General features: G+C 37.6%; 1 protein-coding gene across 16 annotated transcripts in view; it reads left to right on the top strand.

Moving 5' to 3' along the window:
- The window catches only part of LOC127414338 (potassium voltage-gated channel subfamily KQT member 5-like), a 208,564-nt gene that overhangs the window by 163,483 nt on the left and 18,710 nt on the right, over positions 1-26,371 (top strand). For 9 of the 16 annotated variants that reach the window (XR_007892781.1, XM_051652267.1, XM_051652269.1 and 6 more), the window contains exons 3-9: positions 2,609-2,735; positions 10,419-10,594; positions 11,800-11,925; positions 16,896-17,006; positions 17,879-17,974; positions 21,994-22,088; positions 23,891-23,917. Coding sequence is in view for 15 of the 16 variants with exons in the window: in XM_051652267.1 (XP_051508227.1) it covers positions 2,609-2,735; positions 10,419-10,594; positions 11,800-11,925; positions 16,896-17,006; positions 17,879-17,974; positions 21,994-22,088; positions 23,891-23,917 (758 nt within the window). In the remaining variant the exon portion in view is untranslated. Of the gene's footprint in view, positions 1-2,608; positions 2,736-9,543; positions 9,593-10,418; positions 10,595-11,799; positions 11,926-16,895; positions 17,007-17,878; positions 17,975-21,718; positions 21,808-21,993; positions 22,089-23,890; positions 23,918-26,371 lie in introns of those variants that run through there. The other 7 variants (XM_051652272.1, XM_051652271.1, XM_051652282.1 and 4 more) reach the window with 4 other exon arrangements.

Below are 26,371 nucleotides of genomic sequence, written 5' to 3'. Positions count from 1 at the left end.
GCTGACAGAAACTATAAGTTAGTGGTAGGTACTGTAACTGTTATTGTGCATTCGCTTTGTATTCCAGCCTAAACTGGTTTGCTGGTCTTTGCTAGTCTCCCATCTTGGTCTGACTGGTCTTTTGTCTGATTTTAGAGATTGTTTTGTTTTGTTTTCTTGCATCTTTCTTCTGTTCAGGTTTAAAGACTAGTTGCTGTCCAACAAAACCAACTGAATATCAGCTTGGCCAGGCTAGGAGACCAGCTTAAATAATTTTAGACCTACAAATCATCTTAGACTGGTTTAAGCTTTGTTTATAGCAGGCACGCACACTTCATTTCTTACCTGCATCATTTTAGCTACATTGACTTTCTCTCCAATCAGTGCTCGTGGACACCAAAGACTGCTGAAGATGTATGAGCTATTGAGAGTCATTTGCATAAGGTAATAATTTACCCGCCAACTAGTCAACTACTATTCTGACTACTATTCTAAAAATGAGCAGTCTTGCAATCTCTATGTAGAACCAAGATACACACCTGAAACACAATGCTACATTGAGTTAACTAACTTTTCAAAACAAGTTATTCAATGTCAATGTTGTTCTCTGACCGGGTTTTCAAAGATCCCTACAAAGAGGGAATCCTTGTTCACGTTTAAAGATAATCACTAAGATTTTGCCACTTGATCCAAGTTGTATTATTTAGAGCTGGTTTCATCCTTGAATTGAGATGTTTTGCTGGTTAATGGGATCAAAGCACCATGGTTCTTTTAGTGATATAACACCTCCGTCCTACTAGAATCCTGGAAGTGCGGGCCAAGGTATTCTAGTATCAGTTAAATGGTTTGTCTTGAGAGGTGTGCATTCGTTCATCAGAAACCCTGAACTGACCAGAAAGCAGGGAGGATGGCTCCTCCCCCACTGGTGGGAAAGCAGGACCTGCACAGCATCCAGTATCATATAGTGCTCAGGATAAGCATACAGTATTGTGTCAAGCCATGGGAAACCCAGCTCGATTGTCACGGTGCATCAGGACAGGCCAGTTTAAAGCCTATCCCAGGCCTCTTGCCCCTCAGAAGTGAGGGTAACATAGAATATGTTTGTTGATTTGTCCATCAACAGCTGCAAAAAATGTCCAGATGTTTGGATATAAACATGATAATTTGATAGATCATTCAATAAAATGGTCTATGAGATGCAAATTATATCCAAAATATGAAATGTTCTTTTTACAAGTCAATTATAAGTAAGCAATTGGTTGGTTGATTTCCACATAAAATTCAACACAGTGACTCTGTGGTGCTATTAAAACATTGCTTTTTTGTTAGAGTGTCACAGCTAGCCTGACACAGCAATTTTGGCTCAACCAAGGGTGTGAGTTTGGGACGGAACTATTTGATTGTCCAGCCAATATAAGACGGGGGTTTGGGAAACTTTTTTGAAAGCAAATCCATTAGGTGATACAAGTAGCACCGAAATTACACACTTTACCTTTAAGTTCCTATTTATTACCTAATTCTATATCTGATTGTAAGCACACATACTATAGCATTAGTGAGCAGTTTTAATTTACTGTCAGTAAATGGTGTGAAGGCATGGAGTTCAGTTTCTCTGTGTTTTAAACTCTTTGTGCAGACAGATGTTTTAATCAGGTGAAACCCTTGGTGAACTCAGCTGGTGTTTATGTAACAGTGCAATTAGCAGGGGCCAAGAAATGTGGCAATGATGGAATAGCTGAGAGGGTCATTACTGTATGTTAACTAGACATGACCGCAGCCTCCTGTGATGAACCAGAGTGTGGATAGCCATGGAAACTGTACAGCCATACTGTACGCATTGCAATAAGGGTCATCTTTTAGAATAGTTTGAAAAAAAAAAAAAATGTCTTCTGAGAATTCTGTATTGCCCTCTCCCTCACTGTTGGGGGCTTTCATGTCTTTGTCTCACTCTACAGAATGTTTTGTTTAATTACTTAAGATTAACTGATTTGATTTTCAGGCAATTCATATGCCATCTCTAATTTTAAGAAAAGTTATTAAATTATATTTTGTTAATGAGAAAGCTTTAATTAATAACCATATAGGCAATGCCTGCTCATTGATTCCAACATATGCTGTGTGTTAGTGTACAGTATATCAGAACAAAACAGCTGGGCCATAACCACTATTATGATAATAATAATAATAATAATAATAATAATAATAATAATAATAATTCAATTTGTTTCAAAAAGTTATTATTATTATTATTATTATTATAACAATGATAATACATGTATATTAGTTCATATGTTACCAATATTATAATTTATTAAATATGTTCTTATACACTGATTGTAACACTTTTTTTTAAATATATTTATGAAGAGTGCAAGTTAAAAAATCTGGGCAGGGGACAGAATCTTGTGGAAAGTAATTAAAGTTATTCATTAAAAAAAAAACAAGCAAACATTTTCTCTCCTCTAAAATCTTTCTAGGGGACAGAAAAATTCCTCTAATTGTAGAAGCACCTATAATATTTATATACTAAATCTAAGATGTAAAACATGTATGTGTGAGCGTGCTTTCCGGTGTAATTGTTGTACTGATGATGTCATGAGAGGGGTTTGTGTACATTTTTGTTTTACAGGAGTTTGTGATGATTGTTGTGTTTGGTCTGGAGTACATCATTCGCATCTGGTCAGCTGGATGCTGCTGTCGCTACAGGGGATGGCAAGGTCGACTGCGCTTCGCTAGAAAACCATTCTGTGTCATCGGTAAGATAATAACCATGTGTTCTGTGAGTGTGTACAGTATGTGTGTGTTTGTACAGGATGATGGATGATTGCCATGTTGTTAAGGATATTGACGGATGGGGTAATGATAGCATCTCTGCGCTGGATTGATTACTGACCTAAATGTACATAATGACTGCAAGATCTTCATGAGCTCTCTTTTAATTCCCTATGAGGAGAGAGATTACAGGCAATAACTAGCCAATGCTATTTATATTTATTATGTGTGGTATGTGGTATTGTGATGTATGAGGGTAATTTCAGGCTGCAATGTGAATTTATCAGTGTGTGTTGTGTGTCATGCGCTGAGCCTCTTCTCCAATTATTAAGAGACAGAGCTCCATCAGAGTCCCATCAGCACAGTGACTAACTCTAAATTATTAGACAGAAAACAAAGAGCACCAATTCCCCTCCCTGCTCCAGACATTTATTTAGCATATCCCATTACAAATATTGCAAAGATATTTGAATACTACATAGCCCTTATTCCCTTAATGAAGCACACTGACTTTAATGTGCTAATTAACCACATCCTTTATAATCTGTTCTGCCAGCAGACTAAAGGCCTCGATATACTTCCATAGAAGTTCTTCTTTGTTCTTCATTCAGGAGTAAAAAGAAGTTCTAAACAGAGCAACGGTATACGCATTCAGACACCTGCCACACTGATGTGGGAGGCATTTAGAAGTACATTTAAATATGAGAACGCTACATGTAAAACCTTTAAAATATGTTATCAATGACTTTATGCCTCATTCAGAGTAGAATTCACATGAGGTCAGTAAAAGAAGCTGTTTTAACCACTCGATGATGATTTTAAGTAATATATGCAGTAGAAAATGTATTTGGTATTTGGTATAAATCTTGTTTACATTACAAATTCTTGACGCTAATGTGCTAACATGTGGCCATAATATGCGCCAGTTAAACTCTTTTAATTTCTTGTGACACTGATAAGATGAGTGTATAAAAGTGTTAATGTGCAGAACAAAGATAAAACAATGATGACAGAGGCATATCTTACTTTAGACAGATGTGTGAATGGCTTTTGCTGCAGACGGCACATGAGTGAATGGGCACTTGAGAGTATTTGAGAAGAATTCATTCCTTTAGTAGACAAAAAAAAAAAAATCACATGACTTGGTCTTGGAAAATGTCTCTAAGTGAACGATTGTTCAGATGTAGGTACATTTGCACCAGCTCGCTAATAACTATGTACATCGATGTGTTCATGTTGACTGACTTTGACTCACTGAACAACATAAACAAAATTAGCCATTGGCCTCAAGGTAGGTGGAGCTCCTGGTCACACCAAACGACGATGTGGACCAATGGGAGTAAGAAGGTGTTTAGCATTTCCTAATAGTCTGCCCCAGCGAGTTGTTACGAAACACTGAAACGAACGCAAAAACACCTTTTTTTTGGCCATATTTTGTTCAAAATGATGTTACACCTGTTTGTTCTTTGATTTCGTTGGAAGTATATCGAGGCATTAATACAGTATAAAAATATTAATTTCTATGTTCTATATTTCTATATTCATATTCATCTATATTCAATGTAATATTTTTTTCCATATATGTAACATGGCAAATATTTAAAGACCAAAAGCTAATTAATTCAGTAAATTAAAAATAAACAAGAATTTAAATAAATTATTTATGAGAGTGAATTCAGGTCAGTTGGGTCACATTTGGCATTGAGATGACTGTCAAAAAGTTGGCTTAATTAGAAATCTGAATTTAACAGAATTTAATTTGATTAAAGACACAATTGAATGCTTGGGTTATACAGAATAATTATGTTGTATTCTCAAGCATAAATATCAAATGATCAAATGACCCCTACACTTACGTAAAGATGAGTAACACAAGTATTCATTTGAATTAAAGAGATATAACACATGCATCCTTGAGGATCCCTGCACATTATGTCAGTTTCAGCTGAGTAATTATTAAATGGAAAAAACAAAGAAAATTATACTGGACACATTTTGTGATCATTAGCAACTTTAATCAGGGATATTTCAATACTGCCATTTTATGAAAACCAAAATTGAACATTTTAAAGTTAGTGTGGAAAGTTCAGTTAGAATTTTTTTTATTTTTTTTTTATTTTATTTTTTTTTAAAGGAAGATTTTAAAATGGCCAGTGTGTCATGATTTAGAAGCTTTCTTATACTTCAGCTATCTTTTAAAAAATGATGTGACCGCACATCACATTTGAACCTGGAAAACATTGGTCTCTGAACACACATGATTCACAAGACTCCTTGCCCAGCCAACAATGCTGAACTTAACAAGCACATTTCCACCTTTACATCACCCTTACACTTCCATAATGCTTAGCAGCACTGTCTGCGTGAGAATTGCCAGCAGCAAGTCAGACTTATATTGGTTTAGGCACAACTGTTATGATTTTTGGATTTCCACATTTTAGTTTTACTTCTGTTCTCAAGATCCATAAATCTGCTCCACTCATTCCCATCTGCTTGTGTTCCTCAGTGTTCTTTTTTCACATTGTAGAAATTTGAAAGTCGCGAGTTTCGAATAAAAAACAAAAAAACAAAAACCCAGACAATTAGGAGGCCACCTTTGCCGTGTGTGACAAAGAAGAACAATCTTCAAATCTCAAGTTTAAGATTCAGCAGGAAAATATGACAGAGGTGATTTGAGTAAAGAACAATATTGTCCCTAGTTAAGACATGCTGGGAGCTAAAGAGGTACACTGAAGAATTAGAGTATGCTGTTCTGTAAGGCTGTGGCTTCTCTGCTCTCTCTCTCTCTCTCTCTCTCTCTCTCTCTCTCTCTGTCTCTCTTGGAGAAAGACATAACAGACAAGTTAAATTAATTATTGAAATATCTTTGTCCCTGATGTCTCAGATGTTTGGTTTCTAGCCATGGTTATTATCATTACTGAAAACTATTATGAGGACCAAAAATATCAGTGACCAAATATTTTTGTTAAATAATAAAAAAGTGTGTTTGCAAAAAATAAAAAAAATAAAAACAATTTATATATATATATATATATATATATATATATATATATATATATATATATATATATATATATATATATATATATATATACTGTATATATGTGTAGCACCTGTCAAGGGGTGGGATATATTAGGCAGCAAGTGAACAGTCAGTTCTTGAATTTCATATGTTGGAAGCAGGAAAAATGGGCAAGCGTAAGGATCTGAGCGACTATGACATGGGCCAAATTGTGATGGCTAGACGACTGGGTCAGAGCATCTCCAAAATGGCAGGTCTTGTGGGGTGTTCCCAGTATGCAGTTGTTAATACCTACCAAAAGTGGTCCAAGGAAGGACAAGGAGTGAACCGGCGACAGAGTCATGGGCGCCCAAGGCTCATTGATGAGCATGGGGAGCGAAGGCTAGCCCGTCTGGTCTGATCCCACAGAAGAGCTACTGTAGCACAAATTGCTGAAAAACGTAATGATGGCCATGATATAAAGGTGTCAGAACACACAGTGCATTGCAGCTTGCTGCGTATGGGGCTGTGTAGCCGCAGACCGGTCAGAGTGCCCATGCTGACCCCTGTCCACCGTCGAAAGCGCCTACAATGGGCATGTGAGTGTCAGAACTGGACCATGGAGCAATGGAAGAAGGTGGCCTGGTCTGATGAATCATGTTTTCTTTTAGATCATGTGGACGGCCGGGTGCGTATGCGTCATTTACCTGGGGAAGAGATGGCAGCAGGATGCACTATCAGGATGTCAAACTCGGTTCCTGGAGGGCCACAGTCCAGCAGAGTTTAGCTCCAACCCTAATTAAACACACCTGAAACAGCTAATCAAGGTCATCAGGAGTGCTTGAAGATTACAAGGAGGCATTTTGGAGCAGGGCTGGAACTAAACTCTGCAGGGCTGTGGCCCTCCAGGAACTGAGTTTGACACCCCTGCACTATGGGAAGAAGGCAGGCCGGCGGAGGCAGTGAGATGCTCTGGGCAATGTTCTTCTGGGAAACCTTAGGTCCTGGCATTCATGTGGATGTTACTTTGACACGTACCACCTACCTAAAGATTGTTGTAGACCACATACACCCCTTCATGGCAGCGGTATGCCCTGATGTCAGTGGCTTCTTTCAGCAGGATAATGCACCCTGGGGTGCTTTTTAAACAGTATTGAAGGAGTTCCCATCTATATGCTGGGCACTTATTGGCTGCTTTTCTTTATTATTTGGTCCAAGTCATCAATTTCAAAAACTTTTTTTTTTAATTAAATTTTAGATTTATAATGAAATAAATTAATATGGTGGCACAATTATATTTTTGTCTACAAAACTAATTTCAAACATTTAAGCATACGCCTTCAGATCAAAAGATTTTTAAGATCATGGGAAACATTTCGGTCAAGTGTTTCAAAAATTTTGACCAGTAGTGTATATATATATATATATATATATATATATATATATATATATATATATATATATATATATATATATATAACATGTTCCTCAAACCATTCCTGAACAATATTTGCAGTGTGGCAGGGTGCATTATCCTGTATATATAACAGAATGCTATTCTGAGATGCGGATTGGCGCTGTTTTGGCAGTACGAGGGGGACCTACTCAATATTAGGCAGGAGGTTTTAATGTTGTGACTGATCGGTGTGTGTGTGTGTGTGTGTGTGTGTTTATATATAAATGTGCACAAACAAAAACTCAATAAAATTCAGAGAAAAATTAGTTTTCTTATTTAAAAATAACCTTCTGTGGTGGAATGTATGTTCGTGCACGAAGATGCTCGGAGTTGGAATAAGTGGCTTGAACCCCTGTTATTCGCAGTTTGAGAGGTCCCACAAGCCCCCACGGGTTTCTCCCCATTTGAGTTATTGTATGGGCTTAAGCCTCGGTGTCTTCGATGTCGTGAGGGAAAATTGGGAGGAGGGACTTTCAAACAGCAATAATGAAATTTAATACGTTCTTGACCTGAGAGCAAAACTCCACACATAGGCACACCTATCACAGGGGAATTTGCTACAGGCTCAAGAACGTCAGTCCCAGCTGTATAACAGGCGAGCTCGGCCAAGGCGAATTTATATAGGGAGATAAATTCCTTGTATTACTACCCACATCAAGCTCTAATTTAGTGGCAAGGGCCATTTGAGGTCACACGGCGAGTCGGGGAAGTCATTTATGAGGTTAAACGAACGGATGGGGTGGAGCACGGCAAATTTACCACCTCTTAAAACCGTGGAGGGTGGTGGTCCCCATGGCTTTGGTGACGGGTACCGGAGAGGGAGGAGCTCGGGCCGGAGGTGAACTTAAAAGCCAATTGTGGCACCCCAGTCACTTGCGGAGACCACCTCTCACCGTCGCAAGTCACGGATGTGGCCCAGTTGCAAAGAGAATTGTCGGACGTGTTCTCGTCCCCTCCCGGTCGTACGTACCTCATAAACACCATATCGAAACAACCCATGGGTAGTGGTATGCAGTTGTCCCTACCGATTACCCGAGCACAAAAATGTGGTTTGAGAAGAATTAAAGGCCATGCTCGATATGGGGGTAATAGAAGAATCCCACAGTGACTGGGCCAGCCCGGGGGTGCTGGTTCCGATGAGCGACGGCTCGGTCCGGTTGTGTGTGGATTATAGAAAGGTCAATGCATTGTCTAAATCTGATACGTAGCCAATGCTTTGTATTGACGAACTGATCGATCGGTTGGGCATGGCTCGCTTTTATTTGATACTGGATTTAACAAAAGGTTATTGGCAGATCCCCTTAACACCAATGTCTCATGAGAAAACAGCCTTCTCCACACTGTTTGGCTTACACCAATTTGTGACCCTTCCATACGGTTTGTTTGGGGCCCCGGGTACATTTCAGCACCTTGTGGACCGAGTCCTTAGACCACATTCTGCATACGCCCCCACCTATCTGGATGACATTATTATGTACAGTAATGACTGGCAGCAGCATATGCAGCATCTGATGGCGGTTCTGAGGTTGCTGCGATGGGCGGAACTCACGGCAAACCCCAAGAAGTGCGCAATTGAACAGGTGGAGGTACGATATCTGGGGTTCCACTTGGGACATGGGCAGGTGCATCCCCAAATTGATAATACCGCAGCGGTTGCGGCCTGCCCAAGACCCAAGACCAAAAAGGAGATAAGACAGTTCCTGGGGGTGGCTGGCTGGCTATTATAGGAGGTTTGTGCCTAATTATTCGGACGTCACCAGCCCACTGACCAATCTCACTAAAATAGAAGCCCCAGACCCGGTCCAGTGGTTGGAGCCGAGCCAGCAGGCTTTTATGCAGGTGAAAGCTGAGCTTTGTGGTGGGCCTTTGTAACATGCTCCTGATTTTTCTCTCCCTTTTGTTGTACAGACCGACGCATCAGACAGGGGGTTGGTAGCCATGTTGTCCAAGGTGGTTGAGGGGGAGGAGCGCCCGGTGCTTTACATCAGCTGGAAGCTGTCGGCGAGAGAGGCAAGGTACAGCACCGTTGAGAAGAAATGTCTGACCATCAAGTGGGCAGTCCTCAACCTCCGGTACTACCTCCTGGGACGGGCTTTCACCCTCTGTTCGTACCACACCCCGCTCCAGTGGCTCCATCGCATGAAGGATACCAACACGTGGATCACCCGTTGGTATCTGGCTCTTCAGCCTTTTAAGTTTGAGGTGGTCCACAGACCGGGGGTGCAGATGGCTGTTGCGGACTTTCTCTCCAGAAATGGGGGGGGGCGGGTACTGGGCAGGCCAGATGGCTCCTTGGCCTGAGTCGGGTGATGGGGTTATGTAGTGGTGGGGGTGTGGTTGAGCGCCGGCTTGTGAATGGAGAGCGAGATCAGGAGATGAGAATGGTAAGGATCATCACCTGGCAATGATTGTCTCTAACAGCTGTTTGTTATTGCAGTGAGAGTGGAGACAGGCTTTAAAAGTGAGCGGGACGCCAGTGAGGGGGGAGAGCTACTCACAGATACACACTGAAAGAGCGTGTGCTGAGTTGCGCTGAAAAGCGAATTGTTTGAGTTATTGTGAAAATAAATTACCTTTTTGAGTTTAATTACGCCGTATCCCGCTTCCTCCTTGCACCCCATCCCAAGAACTTTGTTACACCTTCCTTGTCTGACATTAGACTATCTGTGTTCTGTCAAAAAAGAACAACCCAATTAGACATGATGCTGCCATCAGTTTGAGATTTCCTTGTTGCATTTTTTGGAGTTTAAGTGTAAAGTGTATTGTCAGGCATAGGTGACTACTGTAAATAAAAACAAAAACAAAAATTATAATTTTGCAAAAATTCAAACAAAATAAGACCTCTTTATGTACAATTATAATTAATTCAAACTTAACTGCAATTGAAATTCAAAATACAAAGTGATATTAAAATAAAAGCTAGTGAAATTTTCAAAGCTAATGTAAAGCTGAGTGGTATTGTTATTGTGAGATAAAGGGGACTGTCAGTCAGTGAGAAAAGGCATAAATTGCATATTTTGATGCATCTACTATTCCATGCTTTATTTTAAATGGAATCCATTTCATCAGTGACTGACTGCAACTATGATTTCTACAATCTTTCTTTTTTTTTTTTTTTGGCCAATAATCGAAGTATTTCTGTTGTGTAACAGGTGTAAAAGACTAGAAATAATGCCTGAACCCTTGCTGTCTCCTTTCTTTACGTTACAGACATTATTGTACTTATTGCATCCATCGCTGTGGTTTCAGCTGGTAGCCAGGGCAATATTTTCGCCACGTCTGCACTTCGCAGTCTTCGTTTTTTACAGATCCTGCGCATGGTGCGTATGGACAGGCGAGGCGGTACCTGGAAACTGCTGGGATCTGTAGTCTATGCTCACAGCAAGGTATGATATGATATGTTGGTGATCTTACAGGAGAAACCATGAATACTATTTTCAGTGCAATTTCTTACTGATGCAGTTGGATTTACAGATGTAGCTGTTGGAAATATGGGAGACCGGGGCTACTTTCGACTCCAGTAAATATTTCTCAGTGTAGGTTCATTTTTAAAAGTCTAGAATTTCTGTACAGCTGTAAACCTTAAAGTCTTGGCTACAAAAAAGGTACTGAATATTTCCACCATTATTGTCCAGGAAAAAAAAAAAAAGTACAGTTATACAAACATTGACCTTTTTTGACAAAGTGTTCTGCTATATGAGGTAAGCTGTCACTGGAACCTGCCATTAAACGCCCTATTATAGGCTTTTCAGCAAAATCTAAAAGAAGTAGAACAATTATGAAACACAACATGTAATTCATAAAATGTGTCAATTTTAAACATTCTAAACCCTTGTAAAAACTTTACATTTATAAAAAAAAAAAAAAAAATCCATGACCAGAAAATGGTTCAACCTTTAGGTTAAAATCTACTGCCATTATATAGGTGAGCCTTGCTTTAATTTATGCAAGTGTGGTTTTATTGGGTTCACTTGTTTACCCAACAGCTGTATTGAATTTTTGTTTAAAGGATAGAATTTACAAAAAAATTATTCTAAGGGGGTTTGAACTAGGTCTTTTAAACCAACATACAAAACCACTGCCAGAGAAAACACATATTTGTGCAATTGGACATTTAACCTTATAGTTATTGTGATATAGCCCTTTTTGATGACCTATCCAGCCCTGGTCTCCACTATATATCCAAATATATATCCTTAGTGCATAAAAAATTGGAATTGAGGAAGAATCCCAGGGTTAAAGCTAAAATGAGAAAAAGTACATTGTTCTCAGGTCATAACATCGCGTGTGAGTTTTGATCTGCAGTCAGACATGTGACCCCACAATCAACCTCTCTCTCCAGCACTGCTGGGGCTGAAACTCCAGCCACGGGCTGCAGCCAAACCACATACTTCCTCGGCCCTCAGTTACCCACCATTTAGTGGAGAGATTATGGTTCCCCGCAGTGAATCACTGTGGTCTATATAATAGCAGAGTTACTTGTTTCGATCTCCTCTCAGGCTTAAGCATTACATTTTCCTGACATATGTCAAATCTCTGAAAATATTACTTTAACTGGTTGGATGTTTTATTTTGTAATGTCTGCATTCAGGAGCTTGTGACCGCCTGGTACATTGGCTTCCTGGTGCTGATCTTCTCTTCATTCCTAGTCTACTTGGTGGAGAAAGAATTTAACACACAGTTCGCCACATACGCCGATGCTCTTTGGTGGGGTACGGTAAGTTTACTTTAAAGGCTTTTGCATCATCATTATCCCTTCCTTAGCCCCTTCTCATTCAATATGTTCATATCTTTTTATATTTTTAATATAGCAAAATGTTATTTATTCTTACAAATTCAGGGCTGAAAGGGCTGAATTTCAATTAAATATATTATTTAAAATGTGCTTCTTTCTCTGGTGGGAAAATGGACTAGTGATTACTCTTGCACTACACGTAATTTTGTCCAAATAAATTTTGTCTTAAATGAGAATCTCTCTCCCCCTAATTCCAACTGCAACTGACTAACAAGTAGCAAATCATGTTTCATAGCTGTGACATAACTAAAGCCAATTGGTAATTTTAAAATAAAGTAACAAGACCTTCAATATGCCCCCAACCCTTTCGCATGTACCATCAAACTGGTGTGATTATACTTGGCTGGGCTCAGAGGCGTACGATCAAACTGGTGCGATCTGCATTCATCCTGCTGTTTACCAGCAAAGGTTTTCATAATAAATCAGCTGCTCAAATAGTCTTTTCAATATCACAATATTAAATTTTTTATGTCACAAACATTCAAATAATCACTAAATAAAAGTATAAAGCTGTTACTGTCAAGCTGCCTGTTTTGATGCAGCGCTGCCACAATGTTTTCTGAAGTCAAGCAAAGAATCTAAACTAGTTAGTCTACTTGAGCGTCCTCCCATTCCATCCATCACTCATTCTTACCACTTCTGGGGCTGGGAAAGTGAAAGGGCTAGGTTTTTTTAACCTTCTATGCTTCTATGCGATGATGAACTCCGAATCCCATGCTGCATTGCAATGTAAACAATATGGCGACACGCATATTTCATGGGGCCTTTTTGTACTTACCCCTCCATTTTTTTATGAGGCTCTACACATTCCACCTTAAAAATCTTTTATTTTTTATTTATTTTTTTTATGTGTAACCTGTGTCCCACTGTATTTTATTAATCAAAAGGTAATATGAGTTACAACCATAAGCTGTGTAGAGATTTAGTTGTTGTGGTACAAACAGCATGACTGGTCACGGTTCCTCACCAGCTGACTCATTTTAAGCTCCCACCAAGCACTGAAAAGCAGTTTAAAGGTGAGGTAAGGTCAGCTGAAGGTATAGTCTCCTGCTTTAGAACTCAGATACTGAGACAAATCAGCGGTGGGCCAATCTTCCACTGCCACACGGTATTTACTCTGGGTCGAGCCCAAGCCAGTGTCTGGAGTTGACAGGCGGCCTTCAGAGGAGCAAAATGGGAGAAAAGGAGTCTGACTAGGTGGGTGAGCTCCCACACTCCTGGTCCTTGCCTCGGTTCAATGCGAAAGCCCACAGTACTCTCTGGATTGGACAAATCACTCACTTTTACTGGATGTGTTGAATATGCTTTGGCCGGGGCTTTATTTAAGTATCCCCTGCCTGCAAGAATCCAAAGCGCCCACTTATGAGTGTGCAAATGAGCGCGAGATGTTTGACTGATCCTTTTTTGAAAAGCCACCAAAGTATTTATCTTGTTATAAGATGGATCTAACGCTGTGTGTCTGTGTGGCCGTAACTTTAGAGAACAGCTCGGTTTAGCTAGTGTTTATGGGTGTTTGGTATGGCACAATGGGTAGAGTTTAATAAGAGTGGAGCTTGACTTGGCTTTTATTGAGGAATGTCCTTTTTAGTGGCCTTTGAGTTGAAGAATTAGCATTTGAAAATGTTCTCCCAAGTGGAGTGTAATTGGAAAACGCTGTCTTCACATTGTAGTGTGGACTGGGAAAACGGATATATCTGAAAATGATGATGTATTTGTTGTCATGTGACACAGTCATGTGTCCATTCAACCAAAACAATGAAGATGGCGGCCCATGTTATAGCAGCACTGTTGTGCCTGATATTCACTTTGATAGCGTTGTTGAAGATACATTTTACTTTGTACAACATTCACATTGCATTCCTTCAAAGGCAACGAGAAGTTTACTCGAAATCGGTGTGCGGCGACGGAACACGAGGAAAATTGCATTTTACAATGCACATGCAAAGGCGATTTTTCCCATGCACAGTAAGGGGATTATGTTTTCATAATGTTTCATATGTTTCATTGTGGACAAGCAACTTTTTGAAAATGCTTGAAAACGGCAATGTGGACAGAGAGCGTTTCGAAAATGAATGAATTTTTAAATGTATCAGGATTAATGTAGATGTAGCCTAAATGGTTGATTTGCTGAAAAAAAAAACAGACCTAAATAAATAAAATAATTATAATTGGCAAAAATCACAAACATTATATATTATCGACCAATTGCTTCTAATTAATAATCGACCAATTTAACAACGAATTAATATAATCAGGGCTGTTGATTCAGTTCAGTGTGATTGATTATATTAAAAAATAATATGTAAAAAAACATTTATGCAATAAATCATGCCCCCAGAACCAAGGAATTTTCCTACCAACCGAGCAATTCAAGCTTGAAGTATCACCTTCAAGTCCCAGTCAGCAGGGGGCAGAAAGCACAACCTAACTGTACAGGCAAGAACCTCACTTACTGACAGTAGCATACAGCACAAGATGAGGAAGTTCTTGCGTTCTTGCAATCTAAACAGCTGGACGGAGCGCAACTCCAAATGCAGGGGTGTCCGGACGTGTTTTTCTATTTCAAACTGTTTAACTTTACACAGCGTCCTAAAAATACTTTTTATGATGCAACACAACCAAAGAAACATGCTCCAAAAATGTTTATCTGATGCATTTGTACACATAGCCTACATAGACAGATTGACGAATTCAACTGCAAAATGGATTTCTGTGGACTGTTGGCCAATGATAGGCTTATGTTCAGTGATATGGAAGTAAACAATATATTGCCTTCTAAAGCCACTTTTTGTATCTCTTAGTCAATGCTGCACTTATCTGTAACAATAATAGTGTATTTTAATTATCTGAATTATTATATTCATTATATTTAAATATATGTATTTATAATTATTTAATCATTATATCTTTTTATATAATATATACAGTACCGTGCAAAAGTTTTAGGCACTTGTAAAAAATTTTGCATAGTGAGAATGTCTTCAAAAATAATAACATAAATCATTTTCATTTATCAATTAACGTCATATAAAGTCCAGTAAACATAAAAAAAAAGCTAAATCAATATTCGGTGTGACCACCTTTGCCTTTAAAACAGCACCAATTCTCCTAGGTAAACCTGGACACAGTTTTTCTTGGTTGTTGGCAGACAGGATGTACCAAGCTTCTTGGAGAATTCACCACAGTTCTTCTATCTATTTAGGCAGTCTCAATTGCTTCTGTTTCTTTATGTAATCTTAGACTGACACAATGTTCAGTGGGGGGCTTTGTGGGGGCCATGACATCTGTTGCAGGGCTCCCTGTTCTTCTGTTCAAATCTTTTCTATTTGCAAATGTAATGTTTGGGAGTCTAAAATGTATTTTTCCTAATGACACACTAAAGCTGAAGATATAAATAACCATCTTAAGACAAATGCTTGCAATAAATTTGATTAATTAATCATCATATTATGTAATTATTTGACTGAAAATTTTAAATTGATTGACCTAATATTAATGCTTAATGATTAATTAAAGTGTTAGTTCAACTAAAAATGAAAATCCTGTCATTATTTACTCACCCTCTTATAGTTCCAAACACGTATGACTTACTTTCTTCCATGGTACACACAAGGAGATGTAAGACACAATGTGAGACTCAGTCAAAATCCACATTTATTGCATTTTAATTTACATCTCCTTTTATGTTCCATGGACAAAAGAAAGACATACAGGTTTAGAATAATATGAGGTTGAATAAATGATAGAAGTTTTTTTTTTTGTTGTTTGTTTGTTTGTTTTGTGAACTATCCCTTCAACTGTTTGTATATGATAAAATGTCATTTGCAGTTATGTATATATTGGCAGCCAAAAGTTTGGAATAATGTACAGATTTGGCTGTTTCAGAAGGAAATTTAATTCACCAAAGTGGCATTCAACTGATTACAAAGAATAGTCAGGACATTACTGATGTAAAAACAGCACCATCACTATTTGAAAAAAAGAAATTTTTGATCAAATCTAGACAGGCCCCATTTCCAGCAGCCATCACTCCAGCACCTTATCCTTGAATAATCATGCTAAATTGCTAATTTGGTACTAGAAAATCACTTGCTATTATATCAAACACAGCTGAAAGCTATTTTGGTTCGTTAAATGAAGCTTAACATTGTCTCTGTGTTTGTTTTTGAGTTGCCACAGTATGCAATAGACTGGCATGTCACCTGAGTATCTGGACAAACTGACAGCTAGATTGCCATGGATCTGCAAAGCTGTCATTGCTGCACGTGGAGAATTTTTGGATGAGAACTCTTTGAAGTAGTTTAAGTTTTTAAGTTTTTAAGTTTTTTTTTTTTTTTTTTATTGTAATAGTAATTACTTCACATTATTAATGTCCTGACTATATATTGTGATCAGTTGAATGCCACTTTGGTGAATAAAAGTACCAATTTCTTTCAATAAGAGCAAAATCTGTACATTATTCCAAACTTTTGGCTGCCAGTGTATATCTACGTAAACATTTGGTTGAAATTCTTAGCTAGTGAGCAGTCGGCTCATTTAGGTTCACTCCCTAACAGCAGCAGTCTAATTAATTTCAATGAAAAAAGATCAAAATAGCTGTCTAATGAAGCAAAATTATGAGTGGTCTGACCAATAATAAGTATGAAAACTATTTATGTAGATAGAAGCAGTGTGTGTTGTGGTAACTCCATCTCTTCCTTGATTAAGGTTGATATGTCGAGTGTTAAAGTACACTTCTGTACAGAAATCAGACATACAGTTCAATGCTGTATGTCTGTGGTGCATTAAGACTTTATATTTAGCAAAATGACCCTTATGTCTTTGACTTCCTTGGCTTTTAAACAGTACAGTACAGAAAGGTTGACCCTTTACATTCCCATGTCTTTCTTCAGATCACCCTCACCACCATTGGATATGGGGATAAAACTCCTCAGACCTGGACGGGGCGACTTCTCTCTGCAGGCTTTGCTTTGCTGGGCATCTCCTTCTTCGCTTTGCCTGCTGTGAGTAACTATAACCTGACATACAGTACGCTGGCATTAGTGTAGATAGCTAGGGATAAAGATGAATGAATGAACGAATGAACAAATTAATGAATAAATTAATGAATGAATAAATGGTTCACAGATACAGCAAAACATAGATAACTATCAAAAATCAGTGCATTACAAAAACCTGATGACACATGACAATATTTAAACATGATATTTTGAAAGAGTCTGTTTTGTCTCTAGTTTTGGGGTCTAAAGGTAAACAGACATATTAAATAAGCCATTAAAGGTGTTTACATTCAGAAAAAAATCAGGCTAATGAGCAGAAATCTATGTGAGCTATGTGTGTTTTTATGATCTCTTTACCTGAAAAAGAACAATGTTTAAGACTTTTACATGACCTTACATATTGTCAGCTTACTAGCATAATCACTGTAAGATTGTGCATTTAAACCCAGTCAATGAATGAATGAATGAATATGCTTTGAATGGCATACAAGTGTGAATCTGAGATCAAGGATAAACAGTTGATTTGGGTTATTTCACATGACCTCTCTTATCCCTTCATGAGGTCTTACTTATGAGGGATGGATGATCTGGATGATTTTTAAAAAAAAAAAATTTAAGAAAAAGCTTAAATTCACTAAAGCCATTTGAATAGCCTAGACAGGGAGACTGTTTGTACTGTGATAATTTTTATGAAGTGTTTGAGAACTGACAGTATGTGTGGCTGTAATGCCACTGAGTGCCCTGTCTGGCTCACTCTTGTCAAGTGTTTTGTAGCTCTTTCTGCACACTCTCAGTCTCTCTTAGTCCAAATCACTGGATTGAACCTTAGTAATAATGGACATTTGTGTTCTTACTGTGGGTGGATGTGGGTGTAGGGTATTCTTGGCTCTGGCTTTGCACTGAAGGTCCAAGAGCAGCACAGACAGAAGCACTTTGAGAAGAGGAGAAACCCAGCAGCCAGTCTGATACAGGTAAGCTCACATGTGATCAGTCAAGCATTAAGGATAATAACCGCAACTCAGCACTTGTTCATCCATTAGAATTCAATATAGAATATATTTTATGATGCGGAAGGTTGATTCTGTTTACCTAAACTTTTCACTACCTTCAACTGCATCCATGCTAAAAGCTTTTTTTATGTTTTAAAATTGTTGGTCATTAAAGGAATATTTCACCCAGAAATGAAAATTGTACCTCACCCTCATGTTGTTACAAACCCGAATGACATTCTTTACATGGAACACAAAAGGAGATGTTAGGCTGAATGTTAGGGACTCACTTCACTTTGATTCACTTTCATTGAACTGAAAAAAATAACAATGTTGATTTTCTTTAAAATTTCTCCTCTTGTGTTCCACGGAATAAAGAAAGTCATATGGGTTTTCAGTGACATGGTGAGTAAATAATCACAGAATTATTATTTTGGGGTAAACTATTTATTAAAGGAAACAAAAGAACTTTCTTCCTAATGTAAGATTTGCCCTGTCTTGACTCTTATGTAAGGGATAATGTACAATCTGTTGGACATTTTTGCAAAATAAACCCCAACAGGGGACTTGTATCATCCTGAAGGGGTTTGTTTTGTGATAATGACTGGCTGCCTGTACATTATCCCACTTATTACATGGCTAGTTACCAAGTAAGTAAATAAAAACCATTACATTGTTTTGTTTTTTTTTTAGTTCATGGAATTATTTAATCATGTAAGAAGAGACTGCAGTGATACAAAAGACATGAAACTAGCATAATGTAAGAGATTGGTTGCCATGGACAACAGTCAAATATACAGTAATACCAATTGACCAATCGCGTATTCTTCACCATTGACAATGACAATCAAGTATTCCAGAGAGCCGTGTAATAAGCCCATTTAAAGTGCTCAAAGATCAGATTCACTGACGCAGTTTCTTTATTAATATCAAACCCTTATTTGTCTGTCATTTACTAATAATATAAAGGTATGTATGAAAAACATTGGCACCCTACTGTACTTTGTTATCATCAGCTTTAACTGAATAATTTGCAAATTGCAAAAACTCTGTCAATTACACAATGAAAACCATGTTCATTTTTAAATGAAAGAAGAGAGTATAAACAATATGGTGGGCATTGATTACATTGATAACTATTATCTTCTGTTAGAGCCAAAGGAAACACTTGCAGATATTTATGATGTGTTTCCACGGAAGGAATTCTGAGCAAGAGCCTCCCAGAGGACAATAGCTCTTCCTAATGGACAATGTATCCTTCTCTTCTAGCTGGATAACCAGATTTACTCCAGGAAAATGTGCACACACAATACACACACACATCTACAAAACATTGAGGTCCTGCAATATTATAGAAATGAGTTACTTCCTTTTGGCTGCTGTTGGAAACCCACAAGCAGTTTCCCAAATATTTTAACCACCATGACCTAAAGTGAAGTCTTTTCTTTCTCCAGGTTGTTTTCTGATATTGCAGACAGAGAAGATCTCATATATTCACTGGTCCTTTTGTTTATTTTCTCTTTTCTTTCTGCTCTGTCTCTAACCCTGTTTTTAATTTTCTTTTCTTTTTCCAAAAACCTTTCAGTGGAAGGTCAACCATCCAGCCTCAATTACTATTGTCAGTCATTGTGTATTTTGACCATGATGTGTTCTTTAAGGTGTAATGTTACAGGAACTGCATTGGTGCATTATTTCAAGGCCCACAGTATCACTTTAAATGAAGCTTAAAGGTCTACACATCTATTGGTAGCTGAAAGCGTAACCAATTTATCCAAAATATTAAATAATCGTTGGTTTTCCGATAGAAATCTGCATAGAAATTCCGATAGAAATTTCTGCAGGCACAGATTCCGTGTGGGCCTGATTATTTCTCATTATTTGTGCTCCCTCACGTCCCTTTAATCACTTCAGGCCTTTATATAACACAGGAATTTATCTTAGTTATGATCTGTGGAGTATGGCTCTGAGCTATGTCTGGGTTCGGATTCTTTCCTGCATGTTACGATTGGTGTCTTTTCTCTGCTGACATTTATGTATGGTATGATGGAAAATCTGCCCTCCCTCCTCACTGCTGTGTCACTCTGTCAGTTGTGCAATTTTAGAGCTCCGTATTCAGTCTTTCACACATTTTTTGTTTTTTTTCCTCACAAAACTCTCTCCATTCCCTTCTTATTTTTTTTAAAGCAGTTATTCATATTGATACATAAATCTGTATTCTTTATCACACAATGTGCTCCTTTCTTAAATTTATCTAGCAGTTGTTAAATATCTGCATGGTAAAATATGCATGAAGTAAAATAATTATGTTACATTAAATTTCAGGTGAAGTGTAGAATTTGTGGCACAGATCAGACTAACAGATCATGCCATTGGTTAATGTTGCCTTGTCGGGTTGGTCGGGATGCTCAAAAAACAAAAACAAATAACAAAGCAATGTTTTAATAGTGGCAACATTTGATAGTTAATAATTACACACTTCACCTTTAAAGTGTCAAAAGTGTTAACTGGACAGTCAGCATTTTGTTTTACAATTCTTTTATGCTAAATAAACACTTGTTTTGGTTTCTCTTTTCACTGGAAAAGTGTGTGCCTCTTTTCATTCACCATGCCACTTTTTTGTCCTCTGGCTGTTTTGATGTTGTGCGTGCCACCCTGGCATCAAGACATTTATTCAACACTCTTTCCACTCACATATCTGGATCACATCAGTGTGAAATACACTTGTAAAAATGTTTTTGAATGATATACAGTGGCCCCAAAAAGTATTTGGAAACTTATAGGCACTTAGAGGAAGTCAAATGTAAAAATGTCTAAATGTCATTGCATTAGATACAAAATGTCCAACCAAGTGGCATCTGCAAATAAAATATGTTAGATATTTACTCGCTTTCTGAACCATTTCTTCAATTACTTTCAACCAACTGGTCACATATTTAGTGAATGGATGTGGACAGTTCCCCTCAAGTTTACACCTTGCAGAGAAACCATAGGTGTAATTCTACACATTAACTATGGACATATTGCACAAAGTTTGACAACCAAACAATGTCCAAATATTTGAAACCTAATAAATGTAAAAATGGTTTTGCTTTACTCCTTAAAACATATAATTGGTTTGATATGTTGTTACATTCATACATTTTTAAAGCTGAATTGTGTTATTTCTGTGATACAAGTGTCACCAAACAGAATTCTAAAATTAACCACTGTTTTCAAACAGATTCCAGAAAACTCTGTTCGTCTCTCTTTGGTTGTGCAAACAGATAGGCCCGGACCAAAGTCATGCCATTAGTTGAGCCAGTGTTGCTGTGTCGGTCTGGACAGGCCATTCAGGCATACAGGGGAATGTTTTGGTAGCGGCACTATGTTACACTTCTAGGTAAAATTAGCCTACTAATAGCTAACTTATGATTGACTCTGCATATTAAACTGTGAGACGAGAAGGAATTTTAATTTCGAAAAAATGACACACATCATCTTTAGTGAAGCTTAAGTGTCCAAATACTTGTTGGGATCACTGTATGTAATTAGATTTTGCAGCATTACAACAAAATTAATGCAGTGGTTCAACAAATGTCTTGAGCCCAAACAACGATTCACTGGCTGTTCCCTCACCATGCTGTTGTCTCTCTCCACCCATGTCCCTGTGTGTGTGTGTGCGTGTGTGTGTGTGTGCGTGTGTGTGTGTGTGTGTGTGTGTGTGGGTGTTTGTGTCTCCTGCACCAGGCTGCGTGGCGTCTCTACTCCACAGACCTCTCCAGAACATACCTGAGAGCCACATGGTTGTTCTATAAAAGTGTTCTCCCTCCTCAAAGGCATGTATCAATGCAGTGAACTGATGGAAGAGCAATGACATGAACTGGTTGTTACTAATCTTTTTATTTTCTTTTTTTGTTCTCCTTTTTTCCCCTGCTTTTTTCCCGGCCTTGTGATTTCTCTTTTATTTTCTACTTTCTTCATTTCCCTCCCTATTTTCTGGTTTTTGTATACTCTGCACGTAGTGTGTTTGGCGTAGCTATGCGGCTGATGAAAACTCGGTTTCCATTGCTACCTGGAAGCCTCATTTGAAGGCGCTGCATACCTGCAGCCCTACAAAGTAGGTACAACTGTGGCAGCTGGTGTCGTAATTGGTGTCAGTGCTCCTGTAGCTCTCATTTTCCCACTTCCCTCAGCAAATAAATCAACCTAGTCTCATACAATGAACGTTACTAAAACTAAATTTTTGCAAACTGAATTTTACATGTGCGTTTTACGTTTAGCAGCAGCTTCCTGGTGAAATGAACACTAGAGGCACTACTACAACTGTGCACTTTATTTACTTTCACACAAATCACGACTACAACGGCTGATTATGACTATATTATCACTTATTTTTCACTAAATTACTCACACATTGCTATATTATGGTATCGAAACCCTTTTACTATAACACATCATTTGAAAAATGAAACATTTTAATGCTTGTATTAGAGACCCACCTACATTACATACTTTTTCCCATGTGATTAGCTTCCATGGTAGCTCAACTGATAGACTGTTGGACTTCAGACTTGGAAGACTGCGGTTCGAGCCCAGCCAAGCATGCAAGCTGACTCTTGAGACGAAAGTGCCATAGAAGCAACACAAAACAACATGGTTGCTTCAGGAAATGTGCTTTTCATATCGCATTTGTTCTTGGGACACTATTGGTTAGGTTTAGGTTTTGGTTAAGAGTAAGGATGTCTGTTTGGTTTACCTCTCATTTGCTTTTAGGACACTATCGGTTAGTTTTATGTTAAAGTTTTAGGTTAGGCAGGTATGTTTTACTCATTAAAACTTCCATCCAATGTTCACCTTAAAAATCTTGTCTGATTACCACTCAATTTCACTCGCTTTTGGTGCCCCCTGCTGGACATTTCACTGGGAAACTGTAGCCAAATGTGTACTGGTAACGAAGCACATAATTTTGTTTTGCAAAAATATTGCCATGGTCATGTAATGTTCATGATTTCCCTCAATCTGTCTCTCTAAGCATTATCATCTTCTTTCTGTACCCTACTCTACAAGATCTAGACTTGAAGACGATAAACAATCACATTTGGTCTTTGAGTGCACCCGTACAGCAAGGTTTAGTTTTTCAGAGTGTACATGCTTCACATGTGATTCCTTGTGTATATGCTGTGGGTTACTGAAATTTCCCCCACTTTGCCCAGAACAGACAAATAACACTTCCACAGAAGCCAAGACAACCTGCTGAAAAAATGTAAAAAAAAATAAACCAGCCTGAGAAAATTTGCTGGTCTTAGCTGTTTTAAGCTGATCTAATTGGTCTCCCAGTCTGGCAAAGCTGGAGTTCAACTGTTTCCCTAGCCAGACCAGCTGACATTTGCCCCAAACCCCTCTAAACCATCTAAACAGAGCAGAGACCAACTATCACCTTTTTTTTCCAGCAGGGGAGTTTGTGGACAGACACCCTGAAGTCACACATAAAAGCACTGAAAATAGATGTACTACTCACAGAACACCCCTTCATAACAAAGCTGTTCTTCCTCTGCAAGCGCTTGTCTTAGTCAGCTTGATTGTGCATTGCTCATAGCTTGCATGTCTGCTTGTTTAATGCCTGTTTATGTTGTCTTAAAAAGGACTTTCCATTTCTTTTGACTCTTAATATGTGTGAGTGTGCGAAGGTGTATTTATGTTTGCTTTGCTTTTAAACTTTTAAACTACAGTACATAGTGTGTGACAAGCAGAGAAATATATTGATGGCTCATTATCAAAATGAAACACTCGTATATTTTAGAACAATTTGTCTTTTCTGTAGTCTCCCTATTAGTTTCTGTTGTTCATGTGAAATTAATATCCTGCCTCTTTTCTTCCAAATTTTTTTTTTTTTTTTTTTTTTTTTACTAACACCTGAAGGAAAGACCAGGGAGAGTCCATCAGCAGGTTTGTTGTTTTTGTATTTACATCATCCTAGTGTCTGGAATGTTTTATTACTTTAATATTGATTGTGTTATAACGTCCATGACATAAATAGAAAGAGGAAATAGAAAGCACAATTGTGAATCACCCGTGTGTATTTTCAAATACTGTATGTCATGGCATGTTACATGTCTTGCTTTATCCATTCATTACCACTGATTTCCTTGTTTGCCATTTTACTGATGGGGAATTTTATTATAATAGTTTAAGTACACAGTTAATACATTTCACACCAGTAAGAGCACTGTTGTACTGATATTCAGTGCAACAGCATCATTTTGAGTGTGATAATGCTTTTGTACAACAGTTTTACTGTATGAACAAGTTAATATTGAGTAACTTACATTTCAGACATAATATGAAAATAGTTCCAAAGCCAAAGCATGACTCTCAGCCTGTCGCTGCGAACACAGACAAGCAGTGTAATGCAAGCAGTAAAGTGTCTCATTGCTGTAATATTAAATATCAGCACTTTTGGAACACTGCTTTTCCAATCAGATTAGAGGGTTGGAACTGACTGTTGTATAAGTACAGTTCTAGTGTAGTGGAAATAATTGTTTAGATGTGGAGCAGCTTCATTGTGCTAAGTAACAGGCTACTTGAGAGAGCGTCCAAGAGGATAGAGTCTGAATATAGGCAAGAGACTATGCCAGTCAGGGAGTGTATGTGTGTGTAACTCCTCCTGTTATATTGTAGGGGATGTACTTTTTCCATTCATTGATTGTTATAATGGCCAGTAAATACTACTCGAACCAAGACAAAAAGAAACAGAAGATCACAACATTAATGCATTAAAGCAAACTGCTTATGCATTTCTTTCTTAAACATTCTTTCATTAATAGTTTGTAAAAAAATAAATAAAAAAAGCCAAAAAATAGAGAATTAGCTATTTAGAATCAGCAAAGACTGTACAGAATCTGCATGGCCACAGTGTAGTCAGGTATTTGTTGTCAGGCAATTTGCTTTTGTATTTTCAATTTCAATGTAATTTCAGCAGGGGTGGGGCTCACAGTTTGAGCCTTGTAAAATAATGGTTGCACCCAAAACCTTTTCCTTTTTTGTAGCCTTATGCTTTAAATTAAAGCAGTAATTGGATGTTTGAGTGGTTCATATTAAATATGTGAAGATCAAAGCACCAGCAGTCAGACTTTAATGAAGTAATTTACAGTTGGAAAAGCCCCACAGTGTGTGGCAAATGTGTCATTAAACATGTCAGAAAATTAACCTTCAAGGCGTTTTTGCAAACAGCTTAGCTGTGAATACTTTTGCATGGCTTATGGAACTTTGTATATGGACACACATAGAGAACATTAAGAAATGTTTGCTGTGTAATCCAATAATTTGCTAGTTAGCTTGAAATGAATTACATTTTTAAAGAAAGCAAATGTATATTGGCTGGTAAATACAAGAACGTTTGTCAAAGCAGGATTGGTTGCTAGACAGGATTTGTACACAGTTTATGTGAATTTACGTACTACTTGTGAAGGATGTGTTGTGTGTGTGGTTTTGTGTAATGCTAAAGTTGTTCAGCTGAAAAAGACCAAACTAATTAAACTTTATATTACCATGTTTGGATGCAAAAACAGATTTATTTCGCTCCATTTTCTGGCAGATAGGCTTTTCTTTCTGTTTCTGTTTTGTACAACCCATATAATTCTTTCACTTAAAGGGTTAGTTAACCCAAAATGAAAATTCTGTCATGATTTACTTAATCTTATGTCATTCCAAACTTGTTTAACTATTTGTTTTTTCTGTGGAGCACAAAAGGAGATGGAAAGTATGTCAAATAGATACAATGGAAGTGAATGGTGAGTGAGGTTGTCAGTCCCTAACATTCTGGTGAACATATTTCTTTTGTGTTCCACTGAAGAAAAAAAAGTCATATGGTTTTGAAACAACATAAGGGTGGGTAAATGATGACAGAATTGGGTAACACTTTACAATAAGGTTCCATTTGTTAACATTAGTCAACAATATTAGTTAACATGAACTGACAATGAGCAATACTTTTACAGCATTTATAAATATTATTTAATGTTAATTAACTTATTCCAATGTTTTTATGTTTCCAAAGTTGTATTTGTTAACATTAGTTAATGCACTATAACTAACATGAACTATGAACAATTGTATTTTTATTAACTAGCATTAACAAAGATTAACAAACACTGTAAAAATATATATTGTTCATTGCTCATGATACCTAATGAATTAACTAATGTTAACAAATGAAACCTTATTGTAAAGTGTTACCAGAATTTTATTTTTTGGCTTAACTGTTGGTTCACTCCAAAAAAAAATTTTCCTTCTGAGTTTTTTTGTCTTATTTTCTGGTAAAAACATCTAAACATCCGTAAAAAAAATTTTTTTTTAAATACATATTTGCCAACGGGGTAAGAGAAATAAATGTGTCTTCTT

The sequence above is a fragment of the Myxocyprinus asiaticus genome, chromosome 23 (genome assembly GCF_019703515.2).
Source record: "Myxocyprinus asiaticus isolate MX2 ecotype Aquarium Trade chromosome 23, UBuf_Myxa_2, whole genome shotgun sequence".
NCBI lineage: Eukaryota > Metazoa > Chordata > Actinopteri > Cypriniformes > Catostomidae > Myxocyprinus > Myxocyprinus asiaticus.
The sequence above is the reverse complement of the archived record's forward strand: the minus strand, read 5'-3'. Positions and strand labels throughout refer to the sequence as shown.